The sequence below is a fragment of the Rhincodon typus genome, chromosome 5 (genome assembly GCF_021869965.1).
Source record: "Rhincodon typus isolate 14 chromosome 5, sRhiTyp1.1, whole genome shotgun sequence".
Classification (NCBI taxonomy): domain Eukaryota; kingdom Metazoa; phylum Chordata; class Chondrichthyes; order Orectolobiformes; family Rhincodontidae; genus Rhincodon; species Rhincodon typus.
The window spans coordinates 107,543,930-107,558,490 of record NC_063336.1 but is presented as its reverse complement, the minus strand read 5'-3'; the positions used below and the strand labels follow the sequence as shown (position 1 = coordinate 107,558,490).

The 14,561-nt window shown below is 37.5% G+C and overlaps 1 protein-coding gene across 1 annotated transcript in view; it reads left to right on the top strand.

The window, feature by feature from the left end:
- lratd1 (LRAT domain containing 1) overlaps positions 1-14,293 on the top strand; it is a 21,144-nt gene extending 6,851 nt beyond the window's left edge. The window contains exon 3 of the mRNA XM_048596952.1: positions 13,229-14,293. Coding sequence (XP_048452909.1) covers positions 13,229-13,314 — 86 coding nt within the window. The 3' untranslated portion in view covers positions 13,315-14,293. The remainder of the gene's footprint in view (positions 1-13,228) is intronic.
- Positions 14,294-14,561: the final 268 nt, after the last annotated feature.

Genomic DNA, 14,561 nt, shown 5'->3' with positions numbered 1-14,561 from the left:
ATCTGTCTCTTATTTATTTTTCATTCTCCGACTCTCTGCGATTATTTCTCCTCTTCGCCTTCCCTCCCTCTCTCTGCCTTTTGCTGTTTCTGTGACTCTATTATTTAAACTTATGACCCGGCATGTTACCTTGAGGAGGGTCTTTTCTTCCCCCCACCCCCTCCCTCAGCAACTATAAAGTCAAAGAGCCCAAATTGAGGGTTACCAGCTCCACTGACTGTCTGAAAACACTCAGACTACTAAGGTGTGAACTCGACCACGTACTGTACACTTGTTTGTTTTTGTAACTGCTTAACGTGGCCCAGTATTCTCATTCCTGTGCCATTTTTCTTCATGTTATGGTTTGAACCTGGACATTGTAATGTTTCTATCCAGAAGTACTGTTCTTGTTATTGCTTAGAATGTCCTCTGTGTGCAGGAAACCTTTTGTTACTATCTTTATTCAAACTAAGTTCTTGGTTTTGCATCACATTTGTATTTGGGTGGGGTTGAGATGCTGGGCAGAATTTCAGAATTAGAAATAGTAAACTAAACGAAAGAGGCGATCCTCAGCTTTGAGATTTTAACACCTCAACTTTCCTGAAAGGTTGTTAAGGGGATGGTGCGTACTGTTCTATTACTTTAAAATAGCACACAAATAACGTTATGGATGTGGCATCAAGGTGTCAAAATGAATGTGTGCTCTTAAGCTCTGGGGACTGTCTGTCACTTGGATCTCTTATTATAGTCTGTCAAAGCATTTTGAAATGACAACATATCAGTCCCTGTGAGCCAAGCGCAGAGCAACGTTGGTCAAAAGCTTGGACCACGCAAATTTCAGCTTGGGTGAACTATGGGGAGCTCTGCTGTCCAGTGTTCTGTGACACCAGTGTGTAATATTGTAAGTTTGGAAGCTTTGGATTGCAGGAAGAACAGTAATTTTATTTGAAGTGTTAATATGCAAACATTTTGTGTATGGCAATCCTGTTTTGTTTTCCTTCATGGTTTTTATACTGGCCCAGATTTTGGACGTCTCACTTTAAGAAGGATATATTAGCCTTAGATGAAATGCAGAGTATGTTTATTGAAATGATACCTGGATGCTAGGGAGTTTCGTGAAGCAGAGATTATACAAATGTGTTATATTTTTGTGGAATTAAATTTAAGGGGTGGCACCATTTGAAGTTTTAGTATTTAAGGAGGCATATGTCTGCTGATTGTGGACTCGAGTCCAAGGGAGAATAATCTTGAAACAGACCAAACTTTTTCCAGTGGTACAAGGATGGGGCTGGGGGAGTGTGGGATTGGAGTTGGTTTCTGGCTTTCTGAACAGTGAAAGCTGAACTGAGGCTCTTTAATCAATCAGTTTGAAGAACCTGTCATCTCTAGTAATTATCTTTTGATCAAAAATGAGCAGCTACCCATAATTTACATTGATACACTAATCCTTATGTAGATCCTGCTAGCAAGCCCCCCTCCCACCCACACCCCCATGGAGGGGGCGGTAGAGACTTCTGGACTTCCTTGATTTAATAGCGTGGGGGTGGATATCATGCGTTGCTGTATTTTGCACTAATAATGGAGAACATTAACATCCTTGCTGTTATTAATACAGTAACATTCGAGCCATTGTTTTCGCTTGGTATGGCTGAGCGTATTAAAATCACCACTTTTAAAAATTGCTCAGTGTGAACTCACCAGGATTTTCTCTGGATAGTCTTTGATCTTGCTGTAAGTTATCTTGTAAGGCTTCGGAGTGATGGAATCGCTAAATTGGGATTTGTAACAGATGTTTTAGTTAATTCAGAATCTAGATTGCAATGCAACAGGCTAAATTAAACAGCTTAATTTTTGTTGTAATTTTCTTATTTGTAGTAGATGCATTGTCTTTTCACCTGTTGTGCTGTTTCCGTACACTGCTGGATTGTAATGTCGGCAGACTGTGTTTTGCTAGGCACTGCAGTCTTGTATGTTTTGGCACAGAGCCCACTGCTGGTTAAAATAGTAACATGAACAACTCATACCCTATGAAAGGGAAGGACCTAATTCACTTGTAGTTAGAGACATTAATAAGTGCGCAAAGTACTGCCTTTTTTCGGAGTGTTTTTTAATATGCAATACCACTTAACTAGATCTGTGATTTTTTTTTTTAACATTCAATTTTGTCCAGGTACTCAAAACAAAAAGTTTACTGTTTTCTATGCTCTGCTGTTAATTGACATCTCTGGAATTTCATTGGAACTGTTGCCACACTTTGAAATTTGATTTTATGACTTGTAAAATATTAGGAGCCTCTGGTAACTGAGCCATTATTACTTGCAGTAACAAAACCAAAATCAGTAAATTCACTTGAAAGGAAATTTCCTTTCTGCCAGTAATACAAACTTCATAGGAATGTCAAAACAGGGCTTAAATTTCCTGCTATTTGAAGAGTACTAAACAATAGACTGTTCATGGAGATGTCTGATGGCCACTTCATTCCTCTGATTATATCCTTCGTGTTTTTTTTATGTTTTGAGATTACAGAAAAGGAATGTATGACTAACTTACCACTACCCTTGTGTTACTACCCAAGATTAATCCACACTGCAAAGTAGCTTTCTCTGACTTGCCATGTGTCCTGTTTTGTTTTATAATTAACAGAAAATATATTAACTAGCTTGATCAGGTTTTAACTGATTGAAGGCTTTGTTCCAATGATCCCTCACTTGTCATAAGACCGGTCAAATTATAGGAGTAGAAAGTAAACTAGAATTGAGCAAAAAAACACTTCGTAGAATGTCTCCAGTTAAGGTATTATTGAACCTAACCAGTTCCTGCTGATCAGTGATAAAGAAATCTAGCCTTGTGGAGTGTTTCATTTTAAAACAAAAAAAAGTCCATACTAATATTTTCTGTTGGATTGCAAAAGGAAGATAAAAGTTTATTAGCTAAACTCAGTGCTGTTAGAAAACGAGGCATTTGAAAAGGGTAGTATTGGAACATCTCATAGCTTCTGTAAACAAATTTAATTTAAGCAACTAGATCTGGTAACTCACTTTTCAGCTGCTGTTAGTTTGTAATGACCTCAGTCTGAGCACCTGCGTAAACCACAACATAACGCTTTGGCTAAAGAGTAGAAACCAATTGGAGAAACTTAACCAATTTTTGTTTTCCCTTAGAAGTGGACAGATATGTTTGTGTTTACTTCTCCTAATGATATATCCTAACCATTTGCTCAACAGTAGGACTGATCAAAACTTTGACTTAAAATGCTTAATGCCAATAACTAGTCCAAATTCTTCTGATTTAGCCAAATCATCTAAATCTGATTTGCACAGCCAGTAAAATACAACTCAGTTCCAGTTGTCTAATTGGGTTGTTTATTTTTCATTAGTTTTATTTATATTCATGGTTGGATATTGTGGAAAGCCCAGCAATTCCTAGAATTGGTCATATTCTGTTGTGACTAAGCAAATCTATTAGAATTATACAACTTGCATAGCAAAAGAAATTGCTATTTCTGACAGCTGTTTCCTGATTGCCTTACTATCATTATAGTAAGTGCACTTCATAGGCTGTTTGACATTTAGGGGCAAGTAGTCACAGCAAAGTGAACGTACTATTTCAGTCGAGCAATGTATGTGCCCACGAGAATGTGGTCGATAATACTGTTGGTTATCTTGGACAGCAGTACAAAACTGGAAATAGTGAATCAGTTTGCCCACTGTACCCTCAGCCTGACTCTTCTTTCACAAAGTAATTGAGTGACATTCAAAACTGTTTGCTGATTTCCTTCTTATACATTTACACAATTGTCCACAATGAGTGAACACCCCAGAATCTCCATGATATTTTGTTATTCAATCATGGAATGTGGGCATTGCTGGCTGGGCCATCATTTATTGCCCTTGAGAAGGTGGTGGTGAGCTGCCTTCTTGAGCTACTGCAGTTCATGGGCTGTAGGTTGACCTACAATGTGTTAGGCAGGAAATTCTTGCATGAAGTCAAGAATTTGTATTTATACTTTAATTTAATTTAGTAAAACGTTCCAAGACACTTCAGTGTTGCCAAACAAAAATGGCAGCCAAGTCACGTAAGTGGAAATGTCGGACTGAAATCGTAGTTTGCATCGTTTTTGAGTGCAGGATACTCCCAATGGAGCCAGTGTTTACACTGTATTTTTAAAAGTATTCTAGTACTTGGTGTTTGACTGCCACCTGACCAATTATAAGCCTTCCCTTAAAGAACATACTAGAGGGCATAGGTTCGGGGTGGGGGAGATTAATATTTAAAAGGGACAAGGGCAACTTTTTTATGCAGAGGGTGATGTGTGTATGGAATGAGCTGCCAGAGGAAGTGGTGGAGGTTGGTACAATTCTAACATTTTTAGAAGGCATCTGGATGGGTATATGAATAGGAAGCGTTTAGAGGGATATGGACCAAATGCTGGCAAATGGGGCTAGATTAATTTAGGGTGTCTGGTCAGCATGGATGAGTTGGACCGAAGGGTCTGATTCCATGCTGTGTAGCTATGTGACTCTGTAGAACAGTACAGCACAGGAAAAGGCCCTTCGGCTCACCATGTCTGTGTTGATCATGATGCCATTCTAACCTAATCTCATCTGCCTGTTTCCTTCTATTCCCTGCCACTTCACATTTCTGTCTAAATGCCTCTTAAGTGTTGCTCTTGTACCTGCTTCTACCATCTCCCAGCACAGTGTTTCAGGCATCTACCACGCTGTGATTTTTAAAAAAAATAAAGCCCTTCACTTCTTTTACCTTTTTGGGGAAGAAAGTTTCTCAAGTTCCCTCCCATTTTAGGCCAGCACCTTTTTTATTAGAAAATATACGGAGGGTGTAGGATTATTTTGTGGGCAATTTGGGGTGGATTCAGATTTCAGCCAACATTTAATCATGATCCTTGATGTTTTCCATTCTGTCATTCATATTTTTTCTATGTGGCTTTTTTAAAAATAAAGTGAGCCATTTCACATAGCTGAAAAGTTGAATGTCACCCCTCTAACATCATGATGTATGTGCCTGCTGGGTGGGCTTGAGAAACTTAAATGCCTTGAGTGGAGTAGGGTTTTCTTGCATGGATCTGGCTTCGTAAATATCCACTATTTTAAAAAGTCGAGTGTCCAGGGCGCAGCTCATGATCATTTTCAAAGACTACTGCAGACCTATAATTGGCAATTTCCCCTCTTCCCTACCCAGGGGCTAAGTGGACAAGGCTTGAGGCTTTAAATTTATCTGCTTTAAATAATGAGTTTCCTCATCTGTGTCTCAAGGCCCAATTTTGAACTATCAATACACCCAGTTGCAGTGTGTGCATTTGGTCATAGACGTGAAATTCGGTCATGACCAACCATATTTAATCTAATGCACCAGAAACAGATTTGGCCTCTATGTATAGAGTTCAGGGACTTAACGTTAATAAAAGAATATTTAACTCTTCTGAAATACAGGTATTTAAAATAACACATACTGAACCGGTCTGGCAGCGTCAAAAGTGGTCTGATGAAAGACAATCAATATTACTCTTTCTCTCCACAGGTGTTGCCTGATCTGCCATATATTTCTGATTTTCAGAATTGGCAGTATTTTGCTCTTGAGAAATGAATTGTTGGTCTATATTGAACATGAGGTTCAGTTTCAGTTTAGTGCACCAAGTTAATCAGATTCCAAGATAGAAGGTAGCAGCTTTATATATGAACATAAACCATAAATAGCTAATGCCTCACTTAGTATAAAATCCACATCCGCACTGCCCCAAGCTGTAGCCTTCCTCAGAATTGCTTGCAGAACTAAAGGTAAAATAATTGCAATTTTCAAGCCAGTTCTGAATATTTCAACTTAATCTAATGCCATTATAATATTTGCCTATATACCCTGTTTGGATTAGGATTTTTGTACCATGAATTGGTAAATTTTAAATTTACATTTGGATCAGAATAATACTGAAGTCTGGTATCTATTTATCTTGCTAATGCTATTCCCAAAGTAAAATGTTCCTTGATTAATCATGAGAGAAACACAGTAGCATTCCTGCATTCATTGAATGAAATCTTAACATAATTTTAGCTGAGCAGTGTCTCATGCCCTGAATTTCATAAGGAAGAAGTGTGTTTAATAGGTTGCAGGTTAAGTGTTAAAGGATTAGCATTAAAGGGACTTTTTGTTTTTGTGAAGGTGCCTTTCAGTGTTTTTTTTGTTTTACATCTTTGGAGATGTAAACACTTTAAAATGAATTGGGAGAGACTGATTGGTTGCAGTCCTGATTTTTCTGTCTGTTTTTTCACTGGTTCATCATCCTAATCTAGAGCTGGTGAGGTAAATAAATTGGAATGGTGGAGGTGACATGCCAGCCCTTTTCCACTCTTTGCCAACAGTGGTATTTCCTGTCCGAAGTGGTGTTGAGTTTGAGATGAGTTTGGTCGTGCACTGGAGGGCATGTTAATGTAGAATGCAGGTAACACCATGTTATACGTTTCCCTTCAATAGAACCAGGATTGCGGATTTCTTCCTTTCTTTCAGGGTTAGGTGCTGTCTGTAGAGAGGATTGAATCAAGCAAATGTTAAAATCACTTGAACATATATTTTTAACTTCTAGCTGGTGTCCATGTTACCATGTGACAACACAGGGGTCTTGAAAACTGATGACCTAAATACTTGGGCAAGTTGGCCTTTGAGAGATGCTCAACTTGTACTTATCAACTTACTAGTGGCCAACAGCTTTTAGGGGACTAGGTTGTTGCTGTTGAGACCTATGATAGACTAAGAAGCTCACCGGCTAGCTCTTGAGCTGATAAGCCTGTGTTTATGTTGAATTTTCCTGGTGGTTGGGGCAGAAAGTTAATAGACACCTGACAAGCCTATCCCAATACTTAGTTTTGCAAAGGGAAAATCTCAACTCTAGACTTGTAGGGTAGTCTCAAATAAAACTTCGAAGGAAATGAGGTAACATATTTATGTAGAGTGGTTAGAGGGCATAACTTCCTACCACTTAAAAGTATTTGAATTGATGCATTTGAAGGAAAGCTAGAAAAATCTTAGTGAAGGAAACAAAGATATTATCACCATGTGAAATGAAACAGTGAGAGAGGACCCTAGAGATCATAAGCATATACCAATCGGACCGAATGGCATTATTTGGTGTTTTTAAAGTCTAATATTTGATGTTATAATTTCTCCTTTTTTTTTCCCCCCAAAAAAAGTCAAACCTGTGTCATTCCAGTGTTCATAACAAAAGGAAACCGACATTGCTTTGGAAGTGGGCAGGTTCAAGTCCTTTGTGATTATAAAAATCCACTACAGTAGATTTCAGTTTGTTATCAAGAAGATAAATGGCAATTTGTTTAATTTTACAGGTAGTGTTGACTGACGAGTATACCACTGAATTTTGTTAGAAACCAACTTGGATGCATTCCTCAAATTATAGAGAAGTTAACTTCCAATTGTTCAGTTGTATTCGCGTTTTTGAATATTCCTTCAATCCCAAGAACCTTTTGTGATGATAAACAACATTGTACATGGTTCATCTCTGCTTTCTTAATTATTTTTCCCCACTGTGTATCCATTGCTGAAACAAATTGCAGAAAGTCTAAAATGCAATATTAAATTAGTTTAGAGATTAAGTATTTCCACTGGGAACTATTAGTCATTGACATCTTTAAGTAACTAAATTAAGGAGGAATAATTTTGACAGGTAATAACTCAAGATAACACTGACCCCACTTATCAATTGTGTTAATGGAAAATTGAAAATCGCAAATCATGACCCTGTAAATTGAATTGTAATCCACCTCTACAACTGCTAATTTATCAGTTATGTCATACAGCTAGCAATGATCATTTACTGCCATGTCAACCTTCTTTTGTCCCACATGTGCTTGTTCCTGTTTCCTTCCCTTTACCACCCACATGCCCTTGCTCTGTTCAGCTCAATTGGCTGGGCAGTTACTTTGTAATGCAGGGTGATGGAAATAGCATGGGTTCAATTACCATACTGGCGGAAGTAAACATGAAGGATTCTCCTTCTCAACCTTTTTTTTTTCCCTCTTCGCTTCCTCACCCTGAGGTGTGACGACCCTCTGGTTAAACCATCACCAGTCGTCTCATTCTAATGAGAGCCCTGTCTTCTGGTAAGATGATGGTGATTTTTTTTTTTTTAAACCTCTCTCCACCATCCCCTTCCGTCTGTCCAGCCAACGTACACTCGTCCTCCAATTTCCCCCTCTCCCATTCACGTGCTCGATCCTCCATCCCCACACCTGCTCACTCATTGTCCCTTCTATCCACCCTTGCCCCACTTCCTGTTTGCATGTAGAAGCTCGCTTCCTTTTTCTGTTTAGGAACCTCTTTACGGACTTTCTTCTGCTAAAGGCCTGTTTATCATTCACTGTCATACTCAACCCTTGCTCCCTCTTTCACCCACTCATTCTCCACTCTCCATCCCTCACACTTGCTGTCTCTCAACCTATCCTCTTCTTGTGCACTCACTTTCCACCTGTTACTGCATCACCTTTTGGTATCTGTGAAATGGATAAGGAATGATGGGCAAGTCCCCAAAAATACATCTGAAATAATTTAGATCCAAGCGTCTTAAGATTTTGGAACTGAAAGAAATCCATGTTCGTAAAAAGGTAGCATCAATGAAATTATAGGGACTGAGAGTGGAGAAATCGCCCAATGACCTTCACCCTGAAATTTTGAAAGAGATGGCCATGTAGATGTGTCAGTGAGTGCTGCTCCCTTACCAAAGGAAGGATATACAGGGAATAAGCGCAGTGTTGGTTCAACAGACTGATTTCTGGAATGGTAGGACTGTCGCTTGAGGAGACTGGATCTATAATCTCTGAAATTTACAAAATTGTTAAGAGATAGTGAGTGCAGAAATATTGCTGCCACTGGTTGTGGGGTCTGGGCCAGGGAACACAGTTTTCAAATAAAAAGCATGCTATCTAAGACTGAGAGGAGGAGGAAGACCATTTTTCACTCAAAGGGTGATAAATCTTTGGACTGAAAACCGCAAATGCTAGAGATTACAGTGGGTCAGATAGCATCCATGGAGAGAGAGCAAGCTAACGTTTCAAGTCTAGATGACTTCAGAGCTAAAGTATAAAGAGTTTGATTCTGTACTCCAAAGGGCCATGGAAACAGTACTAGGTTCAAGACTAACAAATTTTCTAGCTAGTAATGACATGAAGGGATATGATTGGTAGATAATCAGCCATGTTCTGGAATGGTATAGCAGACTTGGACATTGAAAAGCCTACTGTACCAGATTTCTATGGTTGAACTTTCTAATTGCAAATCTCCATGCTGTGTGAAAAATGAGACACCTTGAGAAAAAGGCTGATGTGCTGAGTCAAATGCATACAAATGAATAAGAGAAATAGGAAGAATTGGCACATTTACCGCCAGCTAGAGGAGGATGCTTACTGTTCTTTTTTAAAACTAGATTTATGGGCTTAAAAGCAGTGCAACTGTAACTGGTGTAGTTGTGCTGAGGTCCACAGCTTATTTTATTTGGGAGTTCGTGGTGCTGCTAAATTGGTTGTGTTTTTATGTGGCCTCTGAGACCTGATACAAACGTAGGCCTCATTTCAGACTCCAAACTTGTTTACTAATCGTGCTGTGCCAAACTCCAGCTGATATTTCCAGAAATTGAGGCACCTTTATCTTTAAAGACTAAAACTAAAACTAAAACATTTTCTTTTTAAAGTTTAAGCAACGTTTAAGGTAGTAGGGTGTTACTAAGAGGCTTGTATCCCTTGGAATATGTCAATCATGTAGTAAAGGGAAAAAAAACTTTTGATTTGCAATATACAATTTTTTGCTAGTCTTTCTGGATTGTTCAGATTTTTAGGCCTAAACCAGTATATATGTCATCTGTAGCTTCTCTCAGATTAAATGGTTTCAAGATACAAAGCAACAAGTTAAACATTAATTGGAACTTAACCAATAATTGTTTGAAAGTCAGTGGTTGCTGACTCTAAACGATCATGGATTTGCCCTTTAGAATGATCAATTGCTTATGAAATAGAATGTTCCACTTCAGTGCTGTGTCTTTATCTGAATTTGTAAATGATTTTTCAGCAGTGCAGTATCAACAAAACAATTCTGTTTTATTTATATTCTGTTCTTTAAATGAACCTCACTCTCTTCAAAAGTAGCCCTTTGTATTTACAAATAAAATGGGAATAACGGAGTCTCCCAGGAGAGATGCAGAATGGGCAGTTGAATCAATATAGTCCGTTTTACATTATCATTCAAGTCAATTTAATTCTATCAAGTTCTATTTTATGTATGACAATGAGAAATTATTGAAGTATTTCTCTGCTTTTTATATTTCAATAATACATTGTAGTATTTGACATGAGGCTTTTTAAATTGCAACTAATAATCAATTTTTTTTAACTGATCACAAGATAAAGACAGGAGAGGTCATTCAGCCAATTTTTAGCTAAACCATCAACTTTTTTTAAAACGTGCTTACAGTCTCCCCAAACTTGACTGCCTCCAGCAGTTTTATCTTCACAGCTCTCTCCAAAGTATATTCTAATTGTCAATCACTCATCTCGTGGAAAAATCTTTTACTGTCAATCCAAGCTTTCTGTAGTTATTTTGTTTTTTTTTTCCCTCTCATGACAAACTTTGAAGGTGTGTTCCTACTTTTTTTTTAATACTGTATTACATGATATGTATGTCTGCAGGGAGTCTCTCACTACACTGCAAGTGCCAAGAGCCATAGTTTTATTAATAATGCATCTTATTTCAACTTAATGACAATCATGAAGAAGTTTTGGTTTCTACCACCTTTTTTTGATAAGTACTTGAACAATAGCCTGACCAAAATTGAAATGAAAAGCTTCTGTCTTCATCCCTCCCTCAAGCCTTGAAATAACCTTGCCTAGAGCTTTGCTGGAAACAAGACCCTGAAGCAAACTCATCGAAGAAAATATGCACAGGCCCTTCTTACCACAATTTGGCTAAGTCAGCATCCTTTCAATCTCTGGTGGAGAAGATGTAGGTGTTAAGCGGACTTTTTAGTGAAGAGTTGGGCCCAGGATATGCATAATATCTGAGTCTCAAATGCTTGGATTTTTTTAAAAGCATATGTAAAGGGCTACACATTTAAAAATAACACATTGTTGGGGAAACCAAGTGTGTTTCCAGAAACTGACCGACACACCTCGGCAACTGGCAACGTGAGTTGGCACTTGCAGTTTGTCAGAGAAGCAGGCATGTAAGTGGGTGCCTGGCACTGGTTTGGTACTAACTTTGGTGACATCAATGGTCATTCACCTAGCATTTTTTTTTTCAAGCATAAGTAGTTGGTAGTTTGGCACACTCTATAGTACAAGTGTATATCACTTTTTTAAAATTTCAATGTACAGTATTTTAAACTTGTTCCCAATCTTCTGCTCAATTACAGATTTGACTTGACTCCTGTTGTTTGCTAATGGTTGCTGCTTTTCTCAGTTTTCAGAATGGTTCAGACATTTTTACACTAGAATTGCAGTGTGTATTAAAGTTTTCTTTCGCACTGCATCATCTAGCCCAGATTCTACTCTACCCATCCCTACTATTTCTTCTGTATAGGGTATTTGATTTACAAACTGTTTTCAAACAAAATACATGTCATTTTTAAAAAAAAAAATACATGTGCAATGACTTTTCTCTAGCCACTTTTTTTAAACCTTTTATGCTATATTGTGGCATTTGCTCACGTAATTAAGTATTGCAATACATCCTGAAGCTTTTTAAAGCTATGTCATGCAACTATTGTACTAATGAGAATCGGTTGTTGGTTCCCAATGTGGAAACCTCGCCTAAAATATTTGGTATGTCTCATTGGGGATGCCAGCACATGTGCACTCAAAGCTATGCATTAAAGCCATAGTCAACTGGCATCTTTTAAGTGCTGCTAGAATCCTGAGGAGCACTTTGGATGCATATTTAGGATGGATGCTATGGAGAGGAAATGATTAACTGTAGTGTGGTCCTCTTTCCAATGTATCTTCCCTTTTTTATTTGGGTCTTTTGATTTCAGAAGCTCAACCACTAATTTGAACCAATAACCCAAATTAAGAACTCAGCTTTTCAAATCACCTTGTTCCAGATGCACATTATGACACATGCCTTGGGATAGGTAGGACTTGAACCCAGACCGTCTAGTCCAGAAGAGTGTGCCACAAGATGCTTTTTGTTTTGGGCCTTTACTGAACTTTATATGGCCGAACAGAGGAAGAAGTTATTGTACAGTTGGGTTAGCCGAAGAGTAATGGTGTTGGAGTTCCCCATTGGCAGCTGTTGTGCAACATATTACCTCCTTTTCACTGAGGCATTTCGACTGTACTTGATATGTCACTGAATTGATCCCAAATTGTGGTGTGGGGTCAACCTGTTTGAAAATGGATGTGGCAAGTCTTTTGGGAGCAAAATGAACGCATTGTTATTGATCAAAATATAACAAAGCGGAAGAGAAAAATACAAAGAATTCTACTATAGTCAAATTGAAATACAATGAGGTATTTACAAGTATTCTGGAAATAAATGCTGTCATTCATTATACACAATGTATAGCCTTCTAAGTACTCCCTTTTTACTGCTGTAAAAATGGGATATAGATTTCTGTGTAACAATCAACTCGATGTTATGACTGACATCTCCAAAGACCAACTGCCTCAATCACTCTTTTTGTGCTGCTTCACATTTTGTTCTGAAAAAGAAATGAAACAGAAAAAATATTTGTTTTCTTTACTTCCCCCATGTGCTGAAGTGCTTATCTGATCTTCACATTTGATCAGATTTGTATTTATGCAAATGTTTAAAACTTTTTATAAGCAATGAAATCAAAAAGAGAATAATGCAAGGGTATTATTAAAATAGTGAGAAGTGTGATCATAGCTCAACTTATTATATGGGAGCATGAAATTAATTTTGTATAGATAATGGTGTATCAGGTCCGTAAGAACACAGGATGTCTCCATCTAAATAAGCATATTTAGAATCCTCAGTCCCTGCTATGTATACTTTTTCCTTTAGTTTAAATAAAATTGGTAGAAAGTGTTTTTTTAAAGAAAAAATTGAAGAAACTTGTTAATTATTATGGTGCAATTTTAAGACACTTTAAAGAGCATAACTTGAACTTTACATGAATAAGAACCCATTGCTATATAAATGTAAAAGTTGTAGCAATAATAATACCATTAAAAGAACATTTTAAGCTATCTAATGAAATACATTTTTGTTATTACAGTTTGGTGCATTTTCCCAGACGTGATACGGAAGAGCTGCTTATGCTACTGGATTTTATTTTTAATTACCAAAACTCTAGATTGTTGATCTTTTGCTTTAAATGGTTAGAAAAAGTTCCTTTTCTTTATTTTTGTTAATTCCCTTGCATGTATTATAGCTTGAGGAATTTTTCCAGCTTTTATTTTGCAATTTTATTTGGCAAAAATGGGTAACAGTAGAAATAATATAACATGGCATTGGCTCAACAGGTACCAAATCTGACAGCTAACACTGGAGTAATCAATGAGGTAGAGGTTTTACCATTGCACATCTCAACTCATTGTTTTTCCTGTTTAACTCTTTGATTAATGAAGCCAAATTTGGGACTGCATATTAAATAGCTCCATCATGGATTCATAATGTAGGATATAATTACTGTAAATGAATTTGAAGTTCTGTTTACTTTCTATCTACACTACAGATGTATAGAATTTCTTATTTTGTAATGTTCCTGTCACTGGAGATTATTTCCTGGAACCAGTGGCTGGAATAATTGGAGACCCAATGGTTGTATTGGTATTCGCACACAGAAGTGCGCATAATTTAGTCTGCAGTTCCTTTATTGGCATTGGATTTGTGCTTGTAAATGTATGTGTGGGTCTGAGTTGAAGGCACCTGGGCAGTTTGCAGATAAATCGCGGGGGTTTAAATATCAAGGTCAGGCGAAGGTAACACGAAAATGAGAGATTACCAGCTCAAGAACATCTGATCTCCACACACCAGCCAGGGCATGGAGATGGAGATTTTTTTTTTTGGAAAAAAAAATGCACTTTGTTGATCTGTTAACACTCTGTTCAGGGAATATGTTCATGCAAATGCACAGATCTGTGTTAAACTGCTACAAAGAAAAACTGTTTTATGTTCAAGTACGATGTCTGTTGCTCTGTTTAAACAATTAATATGCATCACACTGTAAACTTGCAGATCAAACAAAATGCAAAATGTGCATCTGTAAAACTGGAAACCTGGTGTTAAATGTGAAAGACTCAAAGTATGTGCTGTAATAAAAATTCTATTTTTGCCATCAGTGAGTCTGTTAATCTGCTGGAACAAGGGTGGTTGGAAGTGTTTATTTTCAAAGCCAGCTATTGACCAATCTAAAGGAAGTTTTTTTCTTTTAAAACTTTTTTTGACAATGGTGTAACATGGAGAGGTAGAACGAGACGGTATGACTTTCCCCAACTGGAACGCCCAAAATATTATAGGATGTGCTTGATGTTTTTCACCCTTAAATCCAGGAACTATTTCTGATGTTTAGTCCTTAGCCCTGATTTGCATGTCTGCTCCAAACATGA